The sequence below is a fragment of the Pan paniscus genome, chromosome 16 (assembly GCF_029289425.2).
Source record: "Pan paniscus chromosome 16, NHGRI_mPanPan1-v2.0_pri, whole genome shotgun sequence".
NCBI classification, from domain to species: Eukaryota; Metazoa; Chordata; class Mammalia; order Primates; family Hominidae; genus Pan; species Pan paniscus.
The window spans coordinates 22,548,653-22,574,277 of NC_073265.2; the positions used below are offsets into that span (position 1 = coordinate 22,548,653).

At 43.4% G+C, this 25,625-nt stretch overlaps 1 protein-coding gene across 2 annotated transcripts in view; it reads left to right on the top strand.

Moving 5' to 3' along the window:
* RYR3 (ryanodine receptor 3) overlaps positions 1 to 25,625 on the top strand; it is a 563,020-nt gene that overhangs the window by 459,522 nt on the left and 77,873 nt on the right. For both annotated transcript variants that reach the window (XM_034938474.3, XM_057299827.2), the window contains exons 61-67: positions 5,131 to 5,180; positions 5,585 to 5,645; positions 8,366 to 8,604; positions 9,973 to 10,054; positions 16,650 to 16,780; positions 22,099 to 22,419; positions 24,642 to 24,882. In XM_034938474.3, the coding sequence (XP_034794365.3) occupies positions 5,131 to 5,180; positions 5,585 to 5,645; positions 8,366 to 8,604; positions 9,973 to 10,054; positions 16,650 to 16,780; positions 22,099 to 22,419; positions 24,642 to 24,882 (1,125 nt within the window). The remainder of the gene's footprint in view (positions 1 to 5,130; positions 5,181 to 5,584; positions 5,646 to 8,365; positions 8,605 to 9,972; positions 10,055 to 16,649; positions 16,781 to 22,098; positions 22,420 to 24,641; positions 24,883 to 25,625) is intronic.

A 25,625-nucleotide genomic window follows, 5' to 3' on the forward strand; every position in this document is an offset into this window, starting at 1 on the left:
CATATGAAAAAAGCTCATCATCACTGGTCATTAGAGACATGCAAATCAAAGCCACAATGAGATACCATCTCACGCCAGTTAGAATGGTGATGATTAAAAAGTCGGGAGGCCAGCCACAGTGGCTCATGCCTGTAAACCCAGCACTTTGGGGAGCCCAAGGCAGGCAGATCACAAGGTCAGGATTTTGAGACCAGCCTGGCCAACATGGTGAAACCCCGTCTCTACTAAAGATACAAAAAATTAGCCAGGCACGGTGGCACACACCTGTAATCCCAGCTTCTTGGGAGGCTGAAGCAGGACAATCGCTTGAATCCAGGAGGTGGAGGTTGCAGTGAGCCATGATTGCACCATTGCACTCCAGCCTGAGTGACAGAGCGAGACTTCATCTCAAAAAAAAAAAAAAAAAATCAGGAAACAACAGATGCTGGAGAGGATGTGGAGAAATAGGAATGCTTTTACACTGTTGGTGGGAGTGTAAATTAGTTCAACCATTGTGGAATACAGTGTGGCGATTCTTCAAGGATCTAGAACCAGAAATGCCATTTGACCCGGCAATCCCATTACTGGGTATATGCCCAAAGGATTATAAATTATTCTAATATAAAAACATGCCCATGTATGTTTATTGCGGCACTGTTCACAATAGCAAAGACTTGGAACCAACCCAGATGCCCATCAGTGATAGACTGGATAAAGAAGATGTGGCACATATATACCATGGAATCCTATGCAGCCATAAAAAAGAATGAGTTCATGTCCTTTGCAGAGACATGGATGAAGCTGAAAACACTCATTCTCAGCAAACTAACACAGGAACAGAAAACCAAGTACCACATGTTCTCACTCATAAGTGGGAGTTGAACAATGAGAACACATAGACACAGAGAGGGGAACATCACACACCGGGGCCTGTCGGGAGGTGGGGGCCAAGGGGAGGGATAGCATTAGGAGAAATACCTAATGTAGATGACAGGTTGATGGGTGCAGCAAACTACCATGGTGCGTGTATACCTATGTAACAGAACTGCACATTCTGCACATGTGTCCCAGAACTTAAACCATAATTGAAAAAAAAAAAATGAGCATCTGTCCTGTGACAACATTGAGAAGAAGGCAAAAATCATTCTGAAGCTTGGGGAAAGTGAACACGTAACACTGTGAATAAACAGGTGGACACTGCTTTCCATCCCATGCTTATCAAACTCTATAAGATTAAAACTTATAAAAAGACTCAGATCGACTGGACACGGTGGCTCATGCCTGTAATCCAGCACTTTGGGAGGCCAGGGCAGGCGGATCACAAGGTCAGGAGTTTGAGACTAGCCTGACTAACATGGTGAAACCCCATCTCTACTAAAAATACAAAAATTAGCTGGGCATGGAGCCACGTGCCTGTAATCCCAGCTACTCAGGAGGCTGAGGCAGGAGAATCGCTTGAACTTGGGAGCCAGAGGTTGCAGCAAGCCAAGATCATGGCACTGCACTCCAGCCTGGGCAACAGAGCGAGACTTCGTCTCAAAAAAAAAAAAAAAAAAAAAAAAAGACATCATACAAGTCCTGATGTGAGTGAGCTGAAATTTGTAGTCTAAAACAACATAATTCAATTTAAATTCCTAATAGGAAAAAAAATTTTTCATCAAAAGCACCAGCCTTCCTACTCATTCCACTAGGTTAACATGTAGATACATTAACAGAAATAAGAAAAGAGGGGATAGGTCATGATTGGGCTAAAAGATGGATTCTACTGTGCCTCAGGTTCTCTCTGTATTTTATTAAAGAAATACAGGAATGGACTAGACTTTTAAGTAGCAAAAAGCTAAGACCCTAATGAAAATAGTTAGGAGGCCAGGCGCGGTGACTCACACCTGTAATCCCAGCACTTTGGGAGGCCAAGGCAGGCGGATCATCTGAGGTCAGGAGTTCGAGACCAGCCTGGCTAACATGATAAAACCCTGTCTCTACTAAAAATACAAAAGTTAGCCGGGCATGGTAGCACACACCTGTAGTCCCAGCTACTCAGGAGGCTGAGGCAGGAGAATCACTTGAACCCAGGAGGCGGAGGTTGCAGTGAGTCGAGATCGCACCACCGCACTCCAGCCTCGCCAATAGAGTGAGACTCCGTCTCAAAAAGAAAAAAAAAAAAGAAAATAGTCTAAAAACGCTTTCCCTAGCATCCAGTGAACAGTGTACATTATAGGGCCCAGCCATTAAATATCACCATCTTGGGGAGGATATTCAACTTTGAGATTTAGCTAACTTTTATGAAACACTTAGCATTAAGCACAGTTTTTTATATATAAGAGTTATTGCCCATTTGTGTAAAAATCTCTGTGAAACATCATGATGTTTTAAATTCTGAGAACTGCCTGTGTAGTATGATCTCCATTTTCCAGATGAAGAAATTGAATTTCAGTTGGGTTAACTCTACTACCCAAAGTGACTCTTCTAAGTTAGGACAAGAATAAAAATGCAGTCCTGGCCGAGTGCGGTGGCTCACGCTTATAATCCCAGCATTTGGGGAGGCTGAGGTGGGTGGATCATTTGAGGTCAGGAGTTTGAGACCAGCCTGGCCAACATGGCAAAACCCTGTCTCTACTAAAAAAACAAAAAAATTAGCTGGGTGTGGTGGCACGCACCTGTAGTCCCAGCTACTCTGGAGGCTGAGGCAGGAGAATCACTTGAACCCAGGAGATGGAGGTTGCAGTGAGCCGAGATGGCACCACTATACTCCAGCCTGGACAAGACAGTGAGTCTCCATCTCAAAAAGAAAAAAAAAGAAAAGAAAAGCCAGTCCTTTGTATCCACGTGAAGTATGATTTATCCTGCACCCTAATTACTTACTCTAAGACAGGAGAAGCCCCATGCTATCAAAATGAGATACCCTTAAAAATCAGGTGCTGACCGAAGACGACCTAAACATTTGCAGGATGCACCAGTCTGTTTTGTAAGAAGCTAGGGAAACAGTGAGTAAAGTGAGATATTCAGATAATCCAACAGAGGGCAGGTGTGTCTGTTTTCTTTATCTACTTTTCTTAGATTATTAATTCATGGAAATGTAACATTTGTTCAACCAGGCACCATTTGTCACGGCTGGAATACAACCTAGAGCTGATCAGCCTTGCAAATAGCTTTCAAATCCATCAGTGCGCTTGCTGCCCTCCCACAGAAGCAGTCGTGTTTGCACTGAATGTGTCTGCATTGCCAGATTCCTCTTCTTTGCAGCCTTCGCCCTTGCGCCACCTCTTCTGCATCTGCAGCCCTTTGCCCATGGGTCTCAGACTCTCCCTGAGATTCCTTTCGTTTATTGTCTTCAAACTCTGAGGTGGAGGAGAGGCACTTGGGGACTCGGGGCCCTCATAACTCTGAGCTAAAGACGGTGCTTCCAGTTAAATCCCAGGCTCCACAGGGAACAAGCAGTAGCCTTTGGAAATTTCAGATCCTGGCCTTGGCGTGCCTGAGAAAGCACTTCTGACAATGAGATTAGCCATGTTAGTATTAGGATCAAACAACCCAAATATCTGCCTTTGTTAGAAAAACATTGTTTTGTGTTTACACAGAACATGTGTCCAACTTGAAGCATTTTCACCAGAAATACCTGAGTTTACCTGCCCCTAACTCTGAAACCCGAGTCCTATGATGACTCTCTATCTACAGTGAGAAAGTTACCACACAGAGTAGTTAAGGGGCTTCCCCAAGACAGCCCAGCTAATCACAGAGGAACAGAGCCCACATTCCACAGGGTTAGCCCCTCGCCTCAGCTCCATGAGTTTGCATCAAATACCCGTCTCTGAAAAAAAAAACCATGGGAAGAAAAAAAGAGCAGCCGATATTTAATTTCACTCTAGATGGCTGCCACGTTTCTGGTAACTTATTGTGTGTTCTCTTAAGCTATAGGCCGGGGGTCCCAACTGTTTTCCACTGCAAGACCAATTAACTAGCCATGGGAACTTTTGTTGTGATTTTCCAGTAGACAGTCCAAAAAGACTCAGGGCATTTATTGAAAACCATTTAAAGGTGAGCAGGTTTTCATCCCCATCAACACTCAGGATGTATTCCTTCCCCATTTGAGTTGTCCTGTGGAAGACTTCTGCCCTGAATGGGGTAAGGAGCTCCGTGACGAGTTATGAATCAGAAACTGGGAATGTGTCACCAGGGGACCCCGTGGCCTATCCAGGTGGCTTTTTTCTCTCTTCTTTTTTCCCTCTTTCTATTCCACTGCTTTCTGAAGCAACTGCAAAGTTCTTGTCTAGCCATGCCAGTGTCAGTAATGTCAGTTCTGAGCAATCTCTTCCCAAGAGCCTCAGCAACACAGGTCAAATGATGGCCACAGTGCCCCTAGGTGAGGTCCATTAGCAGCATGTTCAGAAACAGCGATGGACTCCTTTCTAACATCACAAGGCCCTCGTTAGGCACTGTGGAAAGTCAAACAATGAGGCACAGCTGAACCTTCAGTGGTTCCACAGTGGAAAATATGGGTGAAAGCATAAAGGAGAGTCAAAAAACACAAAAATATACAACATGGGCCTTTCCTAGTTTCCAAGGACCCAGTTAGAACAGTGACCTGGTCAGGCCTGGAGACTAACTGGAGATGACAGAGAATACACAATTCTTAAAATGTTTTTGTTTAACACAATCTCACCTTGTACCTGAACCATTAACACTTTTCCGATCCCAGCTTCTTGCCAACCTCCCAACTAAAACTTCATACCCTCAATGGAAGGCTACAAAATGGTTTGCAATCCATTGCAACAAGGGGAAAATCATGCTTTTTTCTGGAGTCTTCATTTATCCCTGAATGTCACACAAATGAACGTTTCAGTACATGGTACTCTATAGCAAAGTATACTTTGCACTGGGTCACTGCAAAATACTATAACTGTTTCAGAGGGATTGTGTTTAATAAAGATGGAGCTGCCTGCAAGGTACCTTTCATGATTCTCCAAGGCAGTGTGAACCACACATGTTCCTGAGTGTGGACCAGAGGATTCTTTGCTAGGAACATAGTGCATCTTCCTAGAATGCCACTCTGTGCTCTCTGTTTCACAGTGTAAGGGACATTGGGGTGGGGGATACAAAGCGTGAGTCCTTTAATCTCTGTGACTTTCTGAATTGCTTTCTTTTCTGCTTCAGCCTGTTCTGCAAACTTGCCGCCCTTGTTAGACACAGAATTTCCCTCTTTGGTAAGTGAAGTGTTGCTCAAGGTACCGCTCCTCCCTGTAATTATCCTGAACTTGCACTTTGCCTTTATTTGTGTCTTCCTCAGACAACCCGGGCCTTGGGACTAAGGTGTCACCTAAATTTGCCATAGAAAATTGATCTGAAGCATGATAAATGACCTCTTTACCCTTTTAACTGCTCAGATTTTCCACACCAATGAAAATTTTAAGCTCTACCTCTGACATCCATCATAAAGCAAAGGCTGTGTCAGGCTAGAAATTAATGCATTGTCGCTGAACACAGGCCCAGCACTTTATGTGTTGATAGTTAATTATGCTGGGCTGTGGCTTGTGCATATGGAGAAGATTGCATTTGAAAGACAGGCTGAGTGGTTTGAGGGAATCACAGATGATTTTTTTAATTCCAGGTAGTGATTCTACTACAATGGTGAGCTGTCTTCACATCTTAGCTCAGACACTTGACACAAGGTAAGTCTGCCCAGTTTTTCCCAATAGTTTCTCATGACTTCCTCTCTGACCCTCTCATCTCACTAATTATACTGAAGAGAAGACAGATCGCTGCTGCCAGGCTTTGAGAAGAGAGGGGAGACAGGGCAAAGACCCTAGAAGTTAGCACTCTCTTTTTCTCAGTTCACATAACGAGAGCCACTGCCATGGCATAGACGGAATGCAAAGGCCTGATCAATTCTTTCCTTCCTAAGAAGTTTGTCTTTCAGAAGATAAAATATATAATGTGGCAAACCCCACTGGTGGGTGGTGAATCTACAAATGTTATGGGAAAGATGAACCACAGCGCTCTGAATTCAAAATGGCCAAGGAAGGAAATGCACAGAGATCTGGCTTCAAAAGAATCAGAGACAAAGATGTTGATGTCATGGCCTAGGGATTTGGGAAGAAGTCTTAAAAAATAATACATAAGTTCTGGTAATAACACAAATGATGAGACTGAAAAGAGAGACGCAGGCCAGGCGCGGTGGCTCACGCCTATAATCCCAGCACTTTGGGAGGCCGAGGCAGGCAGATCACTTGAGCTCAACAGTTCAAGACCAGCCTGGGCAACATGGTGAAACATCTTATCTACAGAAAATACAAAAACTAGCCAGGCATGGTGGTGCATGCCTGTAGTCCCAACTACTCGGGTGGCTGAGGTGGGAGGATGGCTTGAGCCCAGGAGGTGGAGGTTGCAGTGAGCTGAGATCACGCCACTACACTCCAGCCTGGATGACAGAGCCAGACCCTGTCTTAAAAAAAAAAATAAAAATAAGAGAGAAGCAGTGGAAAGAACTTACAGGGACCTTTCTTTAACATGCCCATTAAGAAGGGTCCTTGTCAGAGCCGGGCACCATGATTTCTGCCTATAGTCGATGCTACTCAGGAGTTCAAGACCAGCCTGAATAATATAGAGAGACCTCATCTTTAAAAAAAAAAAAGAAAGAAACGTCTTTATCAAAATTGGGAGGAGGACACACCTCCTAAGACCCAATGCAAAAGAGGTTACCAACCTAAAATAGTGGGACACTAAAAGAGCATCCCAAAGATGAAAATCCACAATGAACTGAGAATGGGTACAAAAAAGGAGGAGAGTAAGGACTATTAAAGGGATGAGAAATCTTTACTCCAAGAAACTTGGGAAAAGTCTTGAGAGAGTCCAGTTTTTTGTTTGTTTGTTTTATTTTGTTTTGTTTTGTTTTAAATGAAGGTCAGTTGCAGGTTGGTGTGTTTAGTAATTATTCCTGACAAAACCTGGGACTAGAAAGTTAGGAAGGGCCAGATGCAGTGGCTCACGCCTATAATCCCAGCACTTTGGGAGGCAGAGGTGGGTGGATTGCTTGAGGCCAGGAGTTCAAGACCAGTCTGGGCAACAGAGACCCCCATCTCTACAAAAAATTTTAAAAATTATCCAGACATGATGGCACATGCCTGTGATCCTAGCTACTCGGGAGGCTGAGGTGAGAGGATTGCTGAGCATAGGAGGCTCTCATGAGAGGTCACTGCACTCCAGCCTATGCAACGGAGTGAGACCCCATCTCAAAAAAAAAAAAAAAGTTAGAAAGATAGCTCATGAATACTTATAGGATAAGAACAAGCCTAACTGACTTTATTTCTTTGTTTGTATTGTCTTGATGAGTTGAATGATTATCAGGAAAATGATGTAGATCAAAAGCATCTGTCCTTGAACCAAGTCTTTCATAATCTCCTGAATAAGATATAGAAATACAAAACTTATAGATGACTTGTAAGCTTTGTTCCGATTCTAAGTTTTATGAAATACTGTAGTTTTGAGGGAAGGCTTCAAATGTCCATAGCTGATCTTCATCCCTGTAGATCACATTTCAATGTTTTGTTTTGTGTTTTCCAGAGGTCTGATTAAGCTGTCTACTTTAAAACGGCTAGTTGTCTCTTTTCTCTTTCCTCATCCAACCTAGGACGTTTCCTGCAAACTAACAGAAATCTAAGCTTCTGTTGACTTATTTCCTTGCTCTTTTCCTCTAAGAGGTCTTACATCGGAAGAGTTTATGTTTCTAGCTAGCCTTTATAAAAGTTGTTTATCTAGGCTGAGCACGGTGGCTCACGCCTGTAATCCCAGCACTTTGGGAGGCCAAGGCGGGCGGATCACCAGGTCAAGAATTGGAGACCATCCTGGCCAACATGGTGAAACCCCGTCTCTACTAAAAATACAAAAATTAGCTGGGCGTGGTGGCGGGTGCCTGTAATCCCAGCTACTCGGGAGGCTGAGGCAGGAGAATTGCTGTAACCTGGGAGGCAGAGGTTGCAGTGAGCCGAGATCACACCATTGCACTCCAGCCTGGTGACAGGGTGAGACTCTGTCTCAAAAAAAAAAGTTGTTTATCCCACAACTTTTCTTTACAGAAGACTTTAGCCAGTTGCAACTTACTGTAGATAATAGTGGGTGACCAATATTGGCTTCATTCTAAATTGTTCTCTGCATTTCCTGAAGAGGTGAGCAATGTTTTCCTCAGACTGTCCAGTGGCTAGCCCCTCTGGGATTGATTGTGTGATTCAGGTTTCTTCCTGGATGTTAACTGCTCTCTCCCTTTCTCCTGACACAGTGTCATTGACACTGCCTTTCTCCTGACACAGTGCCCAGACGACACTGCCAGTTTCAAGAAGGGGATTGGCCAAAAGTTCAGATTATGCTTCTAGATTTGAACATTGTTTGCTTGCAGGACTGTCATGAAGTCAGGCTCAGAGCTGGTGAAGGCTGGGTTACGAGCATTCTTTGAAAATGCTGCAGAAGATTTGGAGAAGACTTCAGAAAACCTGAAACTTGGGAAGTTCACCCATTCCCGAACGCAGATTAAAGGCGTTTCTCAGAATATTAACTACACTACAGTGGCTCTGCTCCCCATCCTGACGTCCATCTTTGAGCACGTCACTCAGCATCAGTTTGGAATGGATCTACTCTGTGAGTTCTACTGGTATTTGTCGTGGATGTATGTGCACATGGCCCCAGCTAGGAGGTGCAGGGCCCATTCACTTACATTGACCTTGAGGGCAGAGCAGAGAGAGAATTATTCCATGCCTTTTCTTTCTTAGATTAAAAAAGAAGAAGAAGAAGAAGTAATATACTCTTGGAATGGAAAGAAATTCCCTAATTTGAGTACATAATATTTATCTTTTTCCACTTTTGTTCTGGACCAGAATTTCCCATCTGCTTGTCTAGCTCTCAGCTATTGTACTCTCGCTTAATTTCAAAGGTTATCTGAGTAATACAGTGGGAGATACAGATTTGCTCCTGGGTTTTTGAGACATCATTTTTCTTATTAAGAAGACTTAATTTATTCATTGGATACCAGGAGCAAAGGAAAAATGCTAACATTTCATTATCTGAGCTTTCAGAAGACCAAAGTTGGTTGGTTTTATTTTAGTTTGCATTAACACCATATTTAGTGCCACCACCTCCTCCAGCCCCCTGTGCAGATAGTCTGCCACCAGACTTCAGTTTTACACTTTAAATATTGGGACATGATTTAATTTGACCAGTTGTTGATAGCTAAGACTATGTCTTTCATATCCTTGAACAACTGAAAATCAGTGATTTCTGTTGTGTGGGGGCTGGAAGAACATCCAAACTCATTATTTTGTGCCATAGAAACAATGCAGTTCCTTGGTCGGAAAAGAAAACATTAAATTAGTTCTGAAAGTAGTCCCGGCCTTGGTATGAGCTCCAGACATGGCTAGGGATGTGTATCCGGCAGATTCACAAGCAAAACATGCCCTTCCCCTAGGAAACATGATAAAATCATACTATTGAATTGCCTTTTGCAGAACACCCAGCAGAGAACCTGGGATAGGCAGATGTGAGGGATTTTGCTCTATCTCTAAGGGAAGTCTAGCAGTTGGACGTATCTTCCTGGGAAATGAGCAAAAGGCTCATTCAAGCTTCAGATTTTCTGCATTCATCCTTCCAAAGGAAGGAAATATTGCCCTGGATAAAATTGGGCTAAAATGTCTCTATTGGAAACAAACCAAATCGCATTATGGAAGGACCCATTGGTCAAATGATTCCTTTCCCTGTGAAGCGATGTAATCTTCATGATAAGCCCCACAAAGGAACTGGGATTGCTCAGTGGAGGATTTTTCCTATATTTTTTTTTTCCTAGTCCAGCAATTAGCAAACTGGCATCTGGGTAGAAAAGGGATATGTTTGTTGAGAGAGAAAGGGAGAGATCTTTTACTCTTTACTGATGCTCATGCATTTTTTTTTCCTCTTCATGGATCCTTTCTGTATTCAGGATTGATGCAAATCAATGATATTTCTTCTTTGTTTCAGTGGGTGATGTGCAGATTTCATGCTACCACATACTGTGCAGCCTCTACTCCCTTGGGACGGGAAAGAACATTTATGTTGAAAGGTAATTGGTGAACGAAGAGGCTAACACTTTCAGGCATAGTAAAATGTTACTTACAGCTTTTTACACACTTAATGATATCATTTCAATCCAGCAAGACCAAAATGCTCACTGATACAGAATGGTGGTTTTGAGCCTTGTTTATGACATGCTTTTGGCAATGTAAAGAAGTGCAATGATGAGGCTATTGAGATTTATGACTCCCGTGGAGATAGCTGGTGAATGTATGTGGCTGGAGAAGCAATATAGCCAAGCTAAATCATGTGCTCATAACCAAAATGTGTTGGAGATATGTCTGTTTCTTCAGAATCACAGCTTCTAAATAGCTTCCAGAGTTTCTGAGGTTAAAGTTCGCTGAGAAGCTCAAGGGACATGAGGCAGTTGCTTTAGTGTTTAATGAGTTTCTGTGTGCTACAACCCTGGACCTTTACCAGTCTTGGCTGTCAGATTTGCCATAGTTTTCAACAAGTGCACACTTTGGTATTAGCAATGCTAGTCAATACTCTTGAGTCTGAGCAAGCTGACTGCAGAAGCGTGTGGGTTCCAGTTTTGCCTCTCTAATCTGCCTGTCGCAGCAGAGGCCCTCGGTGACCCCTTGCTTTTCAGCATCAAATGCCTTGTGTTCTGTTGTTGTTCTGTTTAATCCATGGGGAAGATTGGAAGGATAAACAGTATTAACAAAACTAGATCTTACTCTTATCCTTGGAAGATTTTTGTTTTCTTTCTTGCCTTTTCAAACAAGCAAACTGGAAAGAATTCGGTCTGTGCTTACAATTACTTAATCGAAAATCCTCCGGTATCTGCTTTCTATGTGCTGCCTCTATGTATAATGCTTTTATCAAACAAATTAGTAGTGAACCCTCATCTCATGTCAGAACTTATATTTATTCAAATTGCAGTTTCTCAATATAGCCAAAGATGAAATAAAAGACTTCAGCCCCTTCAAGAACTAAGGAACTACTGACTTGAAGTCATGTACTAGAAACCAAAAAATGTTGTAGAAATGTCTGTTTCTTCATAATCACGGCTTCTAAATAGCTTCCAGAATACAAGAAATTGAGGAACTAATGGCTACGTTTGTTTTTATTATGATTTTAAGTCTTTAACAGTTGTCAGGCTTTCCTTACTGTTTTACATAAAATATAGATAAATCATTTGTAATTTAGGATAGGAACTGGGCAGACAAAGTTTTATCCATATTTTATACCAAATCACAGAAAAATCAACCAAAAATTTTTCTATTAATGCCAAATTTCACTTGAGGCAGATGTTTTTAGTTTATTTCTCCCACTGAGCATTTGTAAATACATCCTCAGTATCTTTCTCATTCTCTTGTTATATGTATATAAGTATACATTCACCCATATGTCTGTATGTTTCTTGGTACAATTTTTTGTAAAGCTTATGCATTCTTCTCTTGAAAAAAAAAAAGTCAAAAAGTCAACTCTGAAGTGTCAGACCAGAAAAAGACTGCTCTTCATGTGACTTTCTATCCTTTATTCATGGATTCATTCCAGGTTGATTGTGTATCTGCAGCACCGTGAAAATTGTGCCTGTGCTTCGTGCTCCATGTTGGTAGAAGTCAAGGCTTGGAGAAGCCCCTAGGTTAAGGCTGTCCCTATTGCTTTTTTCTGTATTTTTTTTCCTAAATATTTTTTCCCCTGAACTATGTTTCTCATCTGTGTGTTGGTTATTAGGTACATTGCTAGTTCTCGGGAGTGGAGAGGATGTGTGTGCTTGTGTGTTTTAAAATGGAGGAGAATGAACAGGAAGAAACAGCAGGCAGCTTCGCATCTGAGAAGCTGGCTCAGGACTAACTCTTTCTCCCTAAATCAGCCGTGTGTTTAGCCCTAGCAATGTACCAACGCTCAGCCTCTGATGTTCTCCCCCAGCTAAAGTAAGCAGCTGGCCCAGGTGAGAGGTTGGTGAAACTCAGTGCATCCTAGAGTCATAAGACTTGTGTTTAGTGATTTAATGTAACTGTATTCCCTACTTAGAGAACTCAAGTCAGTGGCCACAAAACGGGCTACTTCTTTCGCTTTGCCTGACCTCCAGGGTTTCTCTAGGCTAGGAGTCCAAGTTATGAGAATGGCAGATGGCATGTATACTTTTCCCTACTCTGTTCCCATCTGCTACTCTGTAATGGAACGTGGCCCCACACGCATGCTGCCCACCAGGTCTCCCGTGGCCTGCTCACACCCTTCATCCTCATTGTTTCAGGCAAAACCTTATCTTTTGGCCCCCTGAAAACCCCTATATTCACTTCCAGAGGCCAAAGTCCTCTTCCAGGTCTGGAAAGTATGTTTCCATTTCGGTGTCCTTACTTGATTTGGTTTTCATATTTTATGGGTTCAGAGTTACTGTACATTTTCCAATTTTAGCATAGATCAAGATGTCTTCCCAGTTTCTTTTCATTTCTTGTGGGTTTCACAGAGGAAAGTACAATGAACCCACCATTTCTCTACCACCTTTTGCTGACGTCTCCTTGACTGATGAACGTATGTAAGGGAATCACTACATACTTGCTTTCCAGCTACACCTGGAGTATGCTTTGTAGATAGAAATGATTCAAGACACCTTGGTGATAGGGTTGACTGTGAGGGGCAAAGTCATTGAAACAGAGTACAGACATTTCTTTTGGAATGTTTTCTAATTGAGACAACAACACTGAGAATGTCATTGACAAGTGGAGTTTGCAGACACAAAATTTCAGAGAAGGGTAATGGTTTGTGCATTTAATCATGCAAAATACCAAATTATTTAACTCGGAGATACTTTGATGAGCTTAAAGAGCATTTGATGGGGGTTATTCAAGAAAGCAAAGCTTGAAACTTGGTAACATTAAACACTGGGTCTCAGTTTTGTTTCAAATGAAGACTGAGTTTTCTACTTCATGCTTTAAAGCTATTTTGTTTCTTTCATTCTGTCTGGCTCCCTTTGACCAATTATTTCTGATCAGACATTGCACAATGTTCCCTAAACCTCTAAGGTCACCATCACCGCTGTCTAGACCCGTGTCCTGCCCTGTCCCCACTGTGCTTTCTGCTTCTCTGTTACATGTTATTTTCTCTCTTTAGTACCCTCTGGAATATAAATGAAGGAACTTTCAAAATTGCAAAGCACCATTTACGTGCAAGATATTATTATTATTACTTTGATGACTTTGTCTTTTCCTATATCCCTAACAATCAATTTTGAAAGGCAAGATTCAGATACATGGAAATAAAACTGAGAGATTGAAAGGGAAAGTGCTACTTGTCAAATTAGGATGTAACAAAAACTGAAATACAAACTGAACACTGTCCAGTCTGTCACCATTGACCAAGTATGTATTGTGTGAAAAATACTGTATGAGGCAGTGAGAACCGAGACCAGACGAGCCTGGGCAACCTGGCAAGACCCAGTGGCTACAAAAATTTTTTAAATCAGCCAGTCATGGTGGCACATGCCATAGTCCTAACTATTCAAGAGGCTGAGGTGGGAGGATTGTGTGAGCCCAGGCTTTCAAGGCTGCAGTAAGCTGTGATAGCACCACTGCACTCCAGCCTAGGCTACGAAACAAGAACTTGTCTCTAAATAAAGAGAGTTTCCATATCCAATGATAAACCCTTCCAATATATCCTCTGGTTATTATGGAGCTGTTTCTGTAGGCTTTTCTCTGTGGGAAGCTTGGCCCATACCAACACTCCCTGCTGGGGAGCACTAATGACCAATGAGCCTTATATTAATAACAGCAAGTCTTTGCCTAGCTCAATCCCTCCTTGGGCTTTGGGACCAAAGTCATTCACACTGATACTTCATAGCCAGGAGCATTAATTGGCAGACTTCTGGGTTTTACTTTTATAGACTTCTCAGTTTTACTTTTTTTTTTTCCCCTGGGTTTAACTTTTTAACAGCTAGGCCAAGAGAGCTGTTGTTTATTTCTTGGCAAGAAGCTACTTAGCACCAATGTGCACCCCAGAGTAGAAAATGCCCTGTTGTGGAGCTTGTGGAGTGGTCAGGTTTGTTAGTAATTAATATGAGAGGGCAGGGCCAGTCCCCTGAGTCAACACAGCACCAGAGAACTGAGACTTAGCAACAGCCTTTTACCCCAAGGACTGCCTTCGTGTCTGACTAACCTTCTAGAAATCCACTTTCAGGAGATCATGGTTTTAATTTTGGTCAAAGAAAGAGGAAAAAAAAAAAAGAGAAGAATAATGGATCTATCCAGTCCCAAGCCACCTCGGGACCCCTTGTCTCCTAGGTTCATCTCTGTGTAAAATTTGCTGTCAGGCAGGACGCGGTGGCTCACGCCTGTAATCCCAGCACTTTGGGAGGCAGAGGCGGGCGGATCACCTGAGGTCAGGAGTTCGAGGCCAGCCTGGCCAACATGGTGACGCTTCGTCTCTACCAAAAATACAAAAATTAGTCGGGTGTGGTGGTGCGTGCCTGTAGTCTCAGCTACTCGGGAGGCTAAGGCAGGAGAGTCGCGTGAACCTAGGAGGCAGAGCTTGCAGTGAGCTGAGATCGCACCACTGTACTCCAGCCTGGGCGACAGAGCAAGACTCTGTCTCAAAATAAATAAATAAATAAATAAATAAAGCTATCAGATTTGAAATCTTACCCCTTGTTATTCCTGATTTTCATCCAGGTTTTCTTTCCCAGTGCTCTCCCTGTGGCCTTTCTTGTCCTTTCACAATTTATCTCCTTATTTCTTCTTCCAATTCACAAAGCAAGACTGAAGGGAGAAAACACCATATTTCTCCTCATTGGCCACTGTGGTAAAGATGGTAAAACTCTTAGCTGAAAAAAATTGCCTCTTGTGAATGCCTGTATTTGATATATAGAAGCACTCACTATCCTCAGTTGTCACCGAGGGAATTGGCAACTCAGGTCTGAAGTTAAAATGATGCCCCTCTTCCCATGCCTGGCCACCACCTGGAACTTAGTAAAGAAGAGAAATAATCAGGGAAGAGCAGGTGCTGAGGAGGAAAGGCAGGGGAATAGGCCTGGCCTGGGGCCTGCCCAGAAGTGAAGCTGCATTGTGAAAGCTTCGCCAATATCACCTGCGTCTCAGCAGTCTCCATCTCCGTCTCTGGGCAGCATTGATGCACAGGGCACAATAGGACTGGTTTGTCCAAGGGCCTCCACTCTGCCTCTGGAGCAGTCCTGGGTGGGGAGGTTTTAGCAGTCAAACCTTTATCCAAAGGACAAGACTGAGCCATCAGCTAAGAAGAGATTGCCTGACTGAGGACCTGTCAATCCAGTGTTGCTGACTGGGGGCTGATTTTAAAGTTATCGGCTCAAATGCTTCATAGCCAAGTAGGCTATCAGCCAAGCCTAAGAAGAAGATAAAACATAAAACCACATATATTAACTTCCCCTGATAGTAATTTAAAAGGTCACTTTTTAAAATATGTTTGGTAACTTGAATGAAGACTGGGTGGGTTTTCGAAGGAATGCACAGCTTTCTGCCAACTCACCCACCCTTCCCTCCTCCTTCTCTCTAGTTCAGCAGATTTATATCTCAAGGAGAGCACTTCTGTATACCCTAGATTTGCTGTCTGCAGATTCTATCATAGTCTTGTGCAGTCATTTTTTTTCAAGACCAGTTAAGATCACAATTTTTCTTTTCTTTTCTTTTTTGTTTTTTTGAGTTGGAGTCTTGCCCTGTCACCAAGGCTGGAGTGCAATGGTGTGATCTCAAGGCTTTTGTTTTTGTTTGTTTGCTTGCTTCACAGGAAGACTTAAGAACCAGACCTTAAGATATGGTGGACAGTCAACTATTTGTACAAAAGAGGGAAAGGAGTAACCGTTATTTGAGGTCTCTCCTGTAAATCAAGCAGTAGGTTTTAGGACCCATTGTTTCTGTTGTAAGGGCAGGTCTTTTATTTTTGTGTCTCATTGGTGCTTTGGTGTGCTACCTACTGTTCCCACTAGTGGACACAGGCTCCATCCATAGCAGAGAAGAGACACAGAGAAATTACACAGATTTCAAAGCATTTTTGAGAACAGGGAGGATCCATCTCAATTTGGATACCAGCAGAACTTGCTCTCACACATGCTGGGAGAGAGGGACAAAGCCGCACAGTGTGTTATATCATCTTAACCAGTTAAGAACTAGGATCTGGCCGGGCGTGGTGGCTCACGCCTGTAGTCCCAGCACTTTGGGAGGCCGAGGCGGGCAGATCACAAGGTCAGGAGATCGAGACCATCCTGGCCAACATGGTGAAACCCCGTCTCTACTAAAAAAAAAAAATAGAAAAAGAAATTAACCGGGCATGGTGGTGGGCACATGTAGTGCCAGCTACTCGGGAGGCTGAGGCAGGAGAATGGCGTGAACCCGGGAGGCGGAGCTTGCAGTGAGCTGATATCGCACCACTGCACTCCAGCCTGGGTGACAGAGCAAGACTCCGTCTCAAAAAAAAGAACTAGGATCTAAGTAGTGAGAGCATTGGTTAGTGTCTAGAGAAAGAGGAGGGGAAGAAGTGCATGCAAGCTTGCTGAGCCTAGTGCCTAGGGATGTCCATGGATTAATCTATGGGGAAGGCCTGGTCTGCCAATGCATGGGGCCAGCATGTGGGGGGCCACACTTCTCAATGGACTTCTTTGTTTCCAGGCAACGCCCTGCCCTTGGAGAATGTCTTGCCTCGCTGGCAGCTGCCATACCAGTGGCATTCCTGGAGCCCACCCTTAATCGCTACAATCCACTCTCGGTCTTCAACACCAAAACCCCCAGGGAGAGGTCTAGTAAGTATCTCCCCTCAAAGGTCATCAACCCATTTCATGTGCTGAGAGGAGAGGAGCCACACAGGCAGGGAGCAGCAGCCCTGCAGCACTGTGGCTTTCTTGGTCTGAGAGGAGCCAGGAGGTGAGGTTAGGGACTAGGTTGCAGGTCTGCATCTTACTGGAGAAATAAGCATGGGCAAGGCTTTGTTATAATTAGGCTTTGGTTTCCTCTTCTCTAAAGTGAGGAGTCAGTGTTGCTGATTTTGAAATCCTTTCCATCCTAAGACCTCAGGGTCTCTTGTCTGCTCTGGGTTTCAGTTCCCCTTCTGCACCTGGGGATGTGACTCCTTTTTGGCAGTCCCTCTCCAGAGTGGTATCAGAAGGTGCACATCCACAGTAATAACCTAATTATACTCTTCAAGTCCATGGAGAGTCTGTGCTTCTAAAGATGCTGATGACACATTTTTGTCTTCATGGAAGATAAGACATAGAAAAGCACCAAAAGGAAGAGAAAGTATACAAGAAAGAATATTTCTTAGCAAACATATTGACACGCTAGGTTCCACAACAGGGTGGCAAACTATGACCACAGGGCAAATTTGGCCCCCTGCCTATTTTTGTAAATAAAGTTTTATTTGAACACAACCACACCTACTTATGTACATTTGGTCTGTGGCTGCTTTAGCACGACAGTGGCAGAGTTGAGTAGAGGCAGGAAAGTTTGGCCTGCGAGGCCTAAAATATTTACTATCTGGCCCTCTACAGGAAACGTTTTCCACCCTCTTTTGTAAAATGATCCTGGAACTAAAATCCAAGGCAGGTTGTAAATCTGCTTCTGGAGGGTTCTTGTATCTGGGTTAATTGTGATCCTGCCTAAGGACAAGGGAATAGAATAGAGGAGCTTCAAGTAGGAGCCTTGAATCAAGCTTGGACTCCAACTAGAAAGAACTGCGATGATTCCATCTATTCTGAAGCAAAAATCACCAAACTGTAGGCTAATCAATATTAAGGGAAAACAAGCTACAGTAAATTATTTTCAACCAGAACTTTTTCTATTCAGAACCAATGTTTTCTTAAAATATTGCTATACACTACCAGTAGATGTCTGGACGTGGTAGCAATTCCATTTAGTTCAAGCCCCCTTTCTCAAACTGCCATGAGATTTAAGGAAGAAGCATTCTGAGCAAGAAAGGGCTCATGCCACACTTTTCTTTGCCACTGCTGTTTTTTTCATCTAAAAATGCGAAGTGCTAAGCCATGGCAGCTTTATTCCCACTCGCTTCTTGTTACTTCAGGTAAGAGGAGCACATTGCCCCCCAGAAATGATCACCAGGACAATTCAGATAAGGCCACTAATAAAAATCTTTCACTGAGCTAGAATACAGTGGAGACTAGTGTTCTCAGAGGTAGTCAAGAGAAACATTGCCAAGATGCCTCAACTTTCCAAAGTCCCGTATGAAATCTGTAAGTTAACCTTTCCTCAACCGCTTCAGCCTCATCTCACCCTTTCTTCCCTTTGAAATTAGCAAAAAAAAAAAGGGGGGGGGATTTCCAACCTTTTTTTTTCTTCCCACTCCTGATTCCAAATGAGTCCTGGCTTTCCACCAAAGTGGAAGCTGAGCAGCAGAGCAGACTTTGGTGAAGTTGAGAAGTGGCTGTGACATCTCCAGGCAAATGCCAGCCCAGGTGTTGCTTCCTGACTCCAAAGGGACATGGGGCCCAGTCATGACAGTTCTGGATATGTATACATTTATTCTGCTTCAACTGTGACTTGAGAAATAGTGTATCTCTGTCTCTATACCAGCACTATGTAGAGCTTCACCTGGGGAAAGAGAGGAACTGCCTCTGCTCTTTAGTTTATAAAGGCACAGTAGCAGGGTGAAATGAGGATGTGACAAAGATAGAGGAAAGCCTAGGTTAGCTTTGGGAGGGAGGGGAATTAGTCTCTTGCATTGTGCTCCTTCCCAAGAGCTATTTGAAAAGTGTTCCTTTTCATTCTATATACCTTTGCATTGATTTGATAAGACATATTCATAAATAAAAAATGACTCCCCATCATTGCATACTCCAAAGGAAGAAAAGAGACAAGGTTGTAATTAGAGATGACACAGTCCTTTATCCATTAGCGACACACTATGGGACTCTATGTCCAGCTCCCCTGAGCCCATGTCTTTCATCACTGGCTTTAGCAAAGAGTGAATGCTGACCGTGTATATGGCTCTTAAAAAGTTTATCTAGAGCCGGAGAATGACTGTTGGCTTAATGAGCTGTAAGAAGGTAGACTTCATTCATTACAAAGTGGGTGGCCTGAGGGATAAAGGGCGGGGAGGAATGTATAAGGTGACAGGTGATGTGAGCCTGTGATTTAGAAATACAGTATGAACTGATTTATCATGTCTTCAGTTAATTGGGCGTCTCTATTAATTGACACTTGATGCTTTGCCAGCAGAATTACTCAGATTAGTATCTTTGATGCCCTGTAACATCCTGGTGCATTTTCTTCCTTATCCAAAAATTATTAAGATATACCTAGAAAAAGTTTAATACTGTTATGAGCCAGTTATTCAAAACTAGTTAAATCCTTAGTTATGGGTGGCAGTGATCTATTAATCAGAACACTAGATGTCGGACCAAAGCATCCTATTACCAGTCAGTTTGCTTTTCTTCTGTACCCTATTGGAACTCTTTTCTCTTTGGTTGATTATTCTAATTCTAATGTAAGCCATCTGTCTGTATTGCAAAGAGAAGAGGTGCTAAAGTGAGGCACACAAGACTTTAGAATCTAATCCGGTGATTCTTGAATTCTAATGCACATCAGAATCACCCGGGAGGCTTGTTCAAGACTGTTGAGCCCCACCCCTAGGGTTTCTAATGCAGTAAGTCAGTTTGGAGTGAGGCCCAGGAATTTGCATTTTCAGCCGGTCTCCAGGTGATGCTGGTGCTGCTGGTAGGAGGATTGCACTTTGAGAATTATTGATCTAGAAGATAAAAGGACAGTGATTCTTAAGATTCCCCCTAACAGTCTTGCATCTGATTCTAAGAGGACACAGCTGAGGTTGTTTTTCTAGCAGCTAACTCGGAATTCATTCTGTGGGTTTATGCTGTGGCATTTGAAATACAAAACACCCTGAATCACAAATGTTTGTTCCACTCAAGGACCAATTACATATAAATAACTTTTAAAGGTCATTATAATGGCTCCAGTGCAGCAACCTCAAGCAACTCTGTTTTTCTTAGGCAGCGGGCAAAAAGTGTTCATGATGATGTATTGTCTATGTGACATTTAAACAAACGCACCTGAGCCTTATCGTTTATAATCCCACGGCAAATAGTTGTAAATTTCAGTTGCGTCTATGGCAGTGGCATTGTTCTGTGTGTAGAACCTCAAGGTAGAATGTTTGACTTCCCTGTGTTTACCTCTGTACTCTGAGAGTATGTGTATAAAATTATTTTGTTTGCAAGGGTCTCTCCAGACTCCCATGATCTTGTTACCCATGGCCATTGTTGTCCTGCTGCAAGATGCAGGACAGACTCATTCTCTGCAAATGACCATATCTGACCCATAATTTCCTTCTGCAAACCACAAGAGTTCAGGGTTCTTTGGCTTTCATGCTATTAATCCTTTTCAGTTGTCTGGGTTTTAAAAGATATTGGTCCACCCCTGACATCCAAGGAGGAGAGATTTTTAGCCTTCTATCCACCAGAAGGCTCTAGTGATAGCAACAAAAGTCATCACTAGGGAAAGGCTAATAGTGCTTCACTGGGCATATTCCATAGCATAGAGACTGCTGGGATCCATTGCTTTGCAACTGCACATCCTGTCCAGGTAGAATCACTTGTCTCAGCTGCAGATTCATTCTCTCCAAGATAGCTGGGATTATTCTGTATCTCTGCTCCATGCACTATAACTATGAGAGAAATTGAGACAGTCCCTTTCAATTGACCAGTGTTCCTTAAGGCCAAGGAATTTGGTATGGCCTCTCCTATTTATTAATCCTTCAATTCCAATGGATATAAAATCTGAAAATCTAGAGAAGAAAGACCTCAAGCCAATGGTAATCCCAATGGCAAAGGGCCTGCAGGCATAACCCAATTCACTAAACATACATTTGTATTTGCAGTCTTCTGCTTTATCTTTGGAAACGTATGAGAACTTTGCATTTGATTCCAAATATCAAAAATAATTTCCTCAAATCTTCCAGTGAACTGATGTTCCGGGAAAACACACCACATTTTTCCTGTGGCTTCCCAGACTGCCTAGCTCCTTCAGTGCCGGATGTTTTTGCCCCAGTTTGAGAAGTTTGGCCTGAGGAGTAAGTAGCCACATTCTGTAGGAAGCAGTTAGATCAATGGGTGTGTATGCAAACCTTTGGGCTTGTGGCTCTTACTCAGAATTGTCCATGTCCCTCCACTCAGAGCCCTTGTTATCTTCTAACGTGTCAGGAACTTCAGGATGCTTCCAGTCTTCCTCCCGTCTTGCAGGAAAGAGTGTCCTTTACCTTAAGGGAAGCAGGACAGATAAGCCCTGGATTTTTCTGTTTACAGTTCTTGCATCTGACAACCCTCCCTGGTTGAATATTGAACTCTGTCTGTTGATACTTTAGCCTGTGTGTCCTTGTCTAGAGCAGCACCCTCAATCATTCAGGGTGAGGAAAAGATAGGGCTCCCACGATTCCTTACAAATCAGTCCTTGGAAACAAAAAGGATTAAGTGATTGACAGGGAGTCAATCAAGCCACCTCAGATCATCCATCATTTCTATTGTGAAGCCAGAAATCAGTCCACATGCGATGCTTTTCCCCCCCAGAATTCCAGCTGGATGGAAAGTTGTTGTTTCTGGTCCAGCTGAAGGACTATTAGATGAATGGACTTTTATTTTTCCTTTTCTAAGCCGAGTATAGATGTGATCCAGGCAATGGCACCACAGCTTGGAACTAAACACTAATCAGTTGCTTTTCTCCTCTGATTACTGATTTTCCTGCAGGGGACACACTAAGGCCCAGGCAGGCAAGCCAAGAGGGAGAAGCCAAGAGACTGGCTTCATCGCAGGATAGTCTTAGGAACTAACTATCCCTCATCCTTGTGTCTGCTGTACTCCTTTAACCACGTGTTTGTTTTAACCTCACCTCAACATGACATCTAGGAAGATAATGCAGCCTCTGGAAGCTGCACTCTGTTCACAGACAGCTGGAGGACAAAAGCCACTCCACATCCAAGCTCACTGCTGTGAAGCTCTAGAAATTTATTCCCAAAGACCAAAGGAAAGGAGGGGCAGAGAGAAAGAAGCTTGCACCCACTGTGCTTTTGAATTTCTGTCCCTTTATTCTTCCTCTCAATCAGTTCTGGGGATGCCAGACACGGTAGAAGACATGTGTCCTGACATCCCCCAGCTGGAAGGCCTGATGAAGGAAATCAACGACCTGGCCGAGTCAGGGGCCCGGTACACAGAGATGCCCCATGTCATCGAGGTGATCTTACCCATGCTCTGCAACTACCTGTCCTACTGGTGGGAGCGGGGGCCTGAGAACCTGCCCCCCAGCACAGGGCCATGCTGCACCAAGGTCACCTCTGAACACCTCAGTCTCATCCTGGGCAACATTCTGAAAATCATCAACAACAACCTGGGCATCGATGAGGCCTCCTGGATGAAGCGCATTGCAGGTACCGACCCCTTTCTCCCCAGTCCCCAGCCCAGGGGCCAAGATAACTGGATTCTTTTTTCATCTCTATTATTAATTCCAAGATGGTTTTGCACAAGCTCTATTCTATATTTAAACCTCCCCATGCGTACCCCAGTTGCTTAACAGTAAAAAGAATTGACATATTCCCCTGAAGAGCTTCCTGGAGCCAATGCTCCCGGCCCACTCCCCTACTCATCCAGGCCCCTCAACTCTCCAGGAAGCCCTTCTTAATCAACTCCACTCAAATCCAATGAGCATTGCTTTATTTGATTTTGGTACTCAAGAATCCCATTTGCTCTTACAGTAATAATTGTCCAGAATTTTCCTGGTAAGTAATCCTGTGTGTTTTCCACTTGTATAAAACTCACTGCCATCTGACCTACACTATAAGTTCCTTACTGTCACTCTGCATTTGTATTTCACTCTGTGCTTTCTAAGACACTGTCTCATGCGGGCTCACGGTAGTGGCACTTTGTTTTTTTTTTTTTTTCTTTTGTATCCCTCCAAAGTTACTTGCACACAGCCAGCTCTCAATGAATGCTATTAGCCAATTTTCTCTTCCTGAAGCAACTTCAAAAAAAGGACAGGCTTGGAAAATCAATAACTATACTTTCCACAGTCAGGAAACCACAAATATTTTGTGTCCTCTGTGTCAAACTACAGTCCAAGGAGATAGAAGCTAAGGCAAAATTACTGCTTTTGATGGACCTATGATTTAGGTAGTGGAGTCCACCAGTAACATCTTTACCCATATAATCTCCTGGACATGAAAACAATGGCTAAGCTAAAGGGAACTATTAATCCAACACTGGTATTTACTTTCCTGGACAAAGGAATCAATGTCCTTCTGCAGGACCAAGGAAGAAAAGTTACTGCTTCTTCCTGTCTCACAGATGAACTAAGATCAAAATTATAAATATCTTGGGTGCTAATTGGTGTTCCTCTATTACCCATTAGCCCTAAAATATTGTTAACTATAAGGTAATTTTTCAATGAGTTTTACTTGGTAAATCTGAATTAAGGGAAGGAAAGGTTTCAAAAAAATCTCCTCCCTTACCTCCCTAGAGGTGCGCAGAGGGAAAGTGTCACAACGTGAGGGCCACTGATGGAAACTGAAGTTCGGCCTGTTATTCCACAGGTGAATCTAGACTTCATTCAGACAGGCTACTTACTTCTTGGTGACTAAATAAAGTCAATTTTAAGTAGTAACCCAAAATCACCCACATAAGGTGTAGCCATTCCGATTACATATCTAAAGCAGAGTTGCGCGTTGAAGAAGGCTAAGAAGTCACAACTTCTTGGTGAATGCAGAGAGTGCCATTAACCTTCTCTTTCTAAAAGTATCTTTTTTATAAAAGTAAAATATAAAGTGATATTTTGAAGAAAATTGCTGGAATGCAAGCTGTTTCCAACTGAAATGCCTTAAGCTAAAGACACTTCGAAAACATGTGAATGTAGATTGTCAGTGGTTCACAACTCTCACTCACTCATTTTTTTCTTACAATTACTCTGGTCTTTAAAAAAAAAAAAAAAAACAATGGAAAGGCATATTGCTCTTTCTCTGATTGCTTGTTTCTGCTTTTCAACTTCTAGTGATCACCCCAGCCTCTTTTTGTTCATTTATGATTGATACCAGACTTATATCCCTCCCTCAGAGCCCAGAGGAGTCTCCAGGCAATAGGTTGGCAGGTTTCAAGTGTTGAGGCTGAGGATGGTAGTCGGGTTAATGTGCTTTTAACAACAGATTGTTCTGTAAAATAACCAGAAAGCATATACTGAGTGCCCGCTCTTAGCGCAGTACTTGCTGTTAATAAAAGGCTTCCTTCAGGAAGTTTACAATCTGCTAGTGGGCCGAAAGCAAAAAGAATGGACTATAAAATAATACAAAATAGTCTGTCACGAAGAGCTAAGGGGTGTGGCATAGGCCATGTGTGCCTGAGAGGTTCGAGGGAGGCAGGGGCTCCTCATGGCCTGGAAGAGCAGAGCAGGAATATGGACCTTCTCCCATAGTGGCCTCGGTTCCCCATCCCTCAAGGTGACTCTATGAGAGGGAAGTATCAAGGGGAAGATTGAGGAAGGGAACAAGGGGCAGGTGCCATCCAGAGTCGATGGGATCCCACGGCCTCACCTTTCAGTCATGTCTTTCATTTTCATCAATTGCCGTAATACGTGAAATGACGGGGAGGCTGTTTGTAAACGCAGTGTATGCACAGCCCATCATCAGCAAAGCCAGGCCCGACCTGCTGAGAAGCCACTTCATCCCAACTCTGGAGAAGCTGAAGAAAAAGGCCGTCAAGACGGTGCAGGAGGAGGAGCAGTTGAAAGCCGATGGCAAAGGGGACACCCAGGAGGCAGAACTCCTCATCCTGGACGAGTTCGCGGTCCTCTGCAGAGATCTCTATGCCTTCTACCCCATGCTGCTCCGCTACGTGGACAACAACAGGTACGGAGGAGAGCACTAGGAGCCTGTCTGCCCCTCTGTGGGGCTAGTTTAGGCAACAGAATAAAATGGAAAGACGGTGTTGGGTTGTTAACAGTGAGATAAAGGAGGCGATAGCCACCCCCACCATTCTCCTTCCCAACACCAATGGTTCCTGCTGTAGGAGCTCTGGGCATTGCTTTCCTGGAGCAACGATTCTGTATGGTCTGTGACATGGCCATCTCCTCCATCCTTACGGGCTACCACAGGTCAGAGGAAGTTGGTCAAATAAAGGTAGCAGTGACCCACTTCTGCCCCTCTGCTGTTCACTAACGTATTCCTTCAACCAATACTGCCTGACTGTGTGTTAAGCGCTCTTCTAGGCTTTAAGTGATAGGAGTGAACAGAAAAGACAAGCTCTCTGGCCTGGGGAGATTTCTTTCTGGGGCTAGGAGAGGTGCATAAACAATAAACAACCCATATAAGTAAATTATATAGAGCAGGGTAAGGGGAATTAGGAGGGTCAGGGTGGGGTGGAGTTGTGTTTTTAGATAGAATGTTACTGAGAAATCAACATTTGAGCAAAGACCTGAAGTCAGTAACGTTTGGAACCAGAAAGATCTGGGGCGAGGGTGTTGCAGGAAGAGGAAACGTCTGGTGCAGGCACCAAGAAAAAAGTGCGTTTGGGATGTTCAAGGGACCAAAAGGAGGCCAGTGTAGCTGAAGCAGAGGGAGGGGTGGGGAAGAGCAGTAGAAGATGTCAGAGA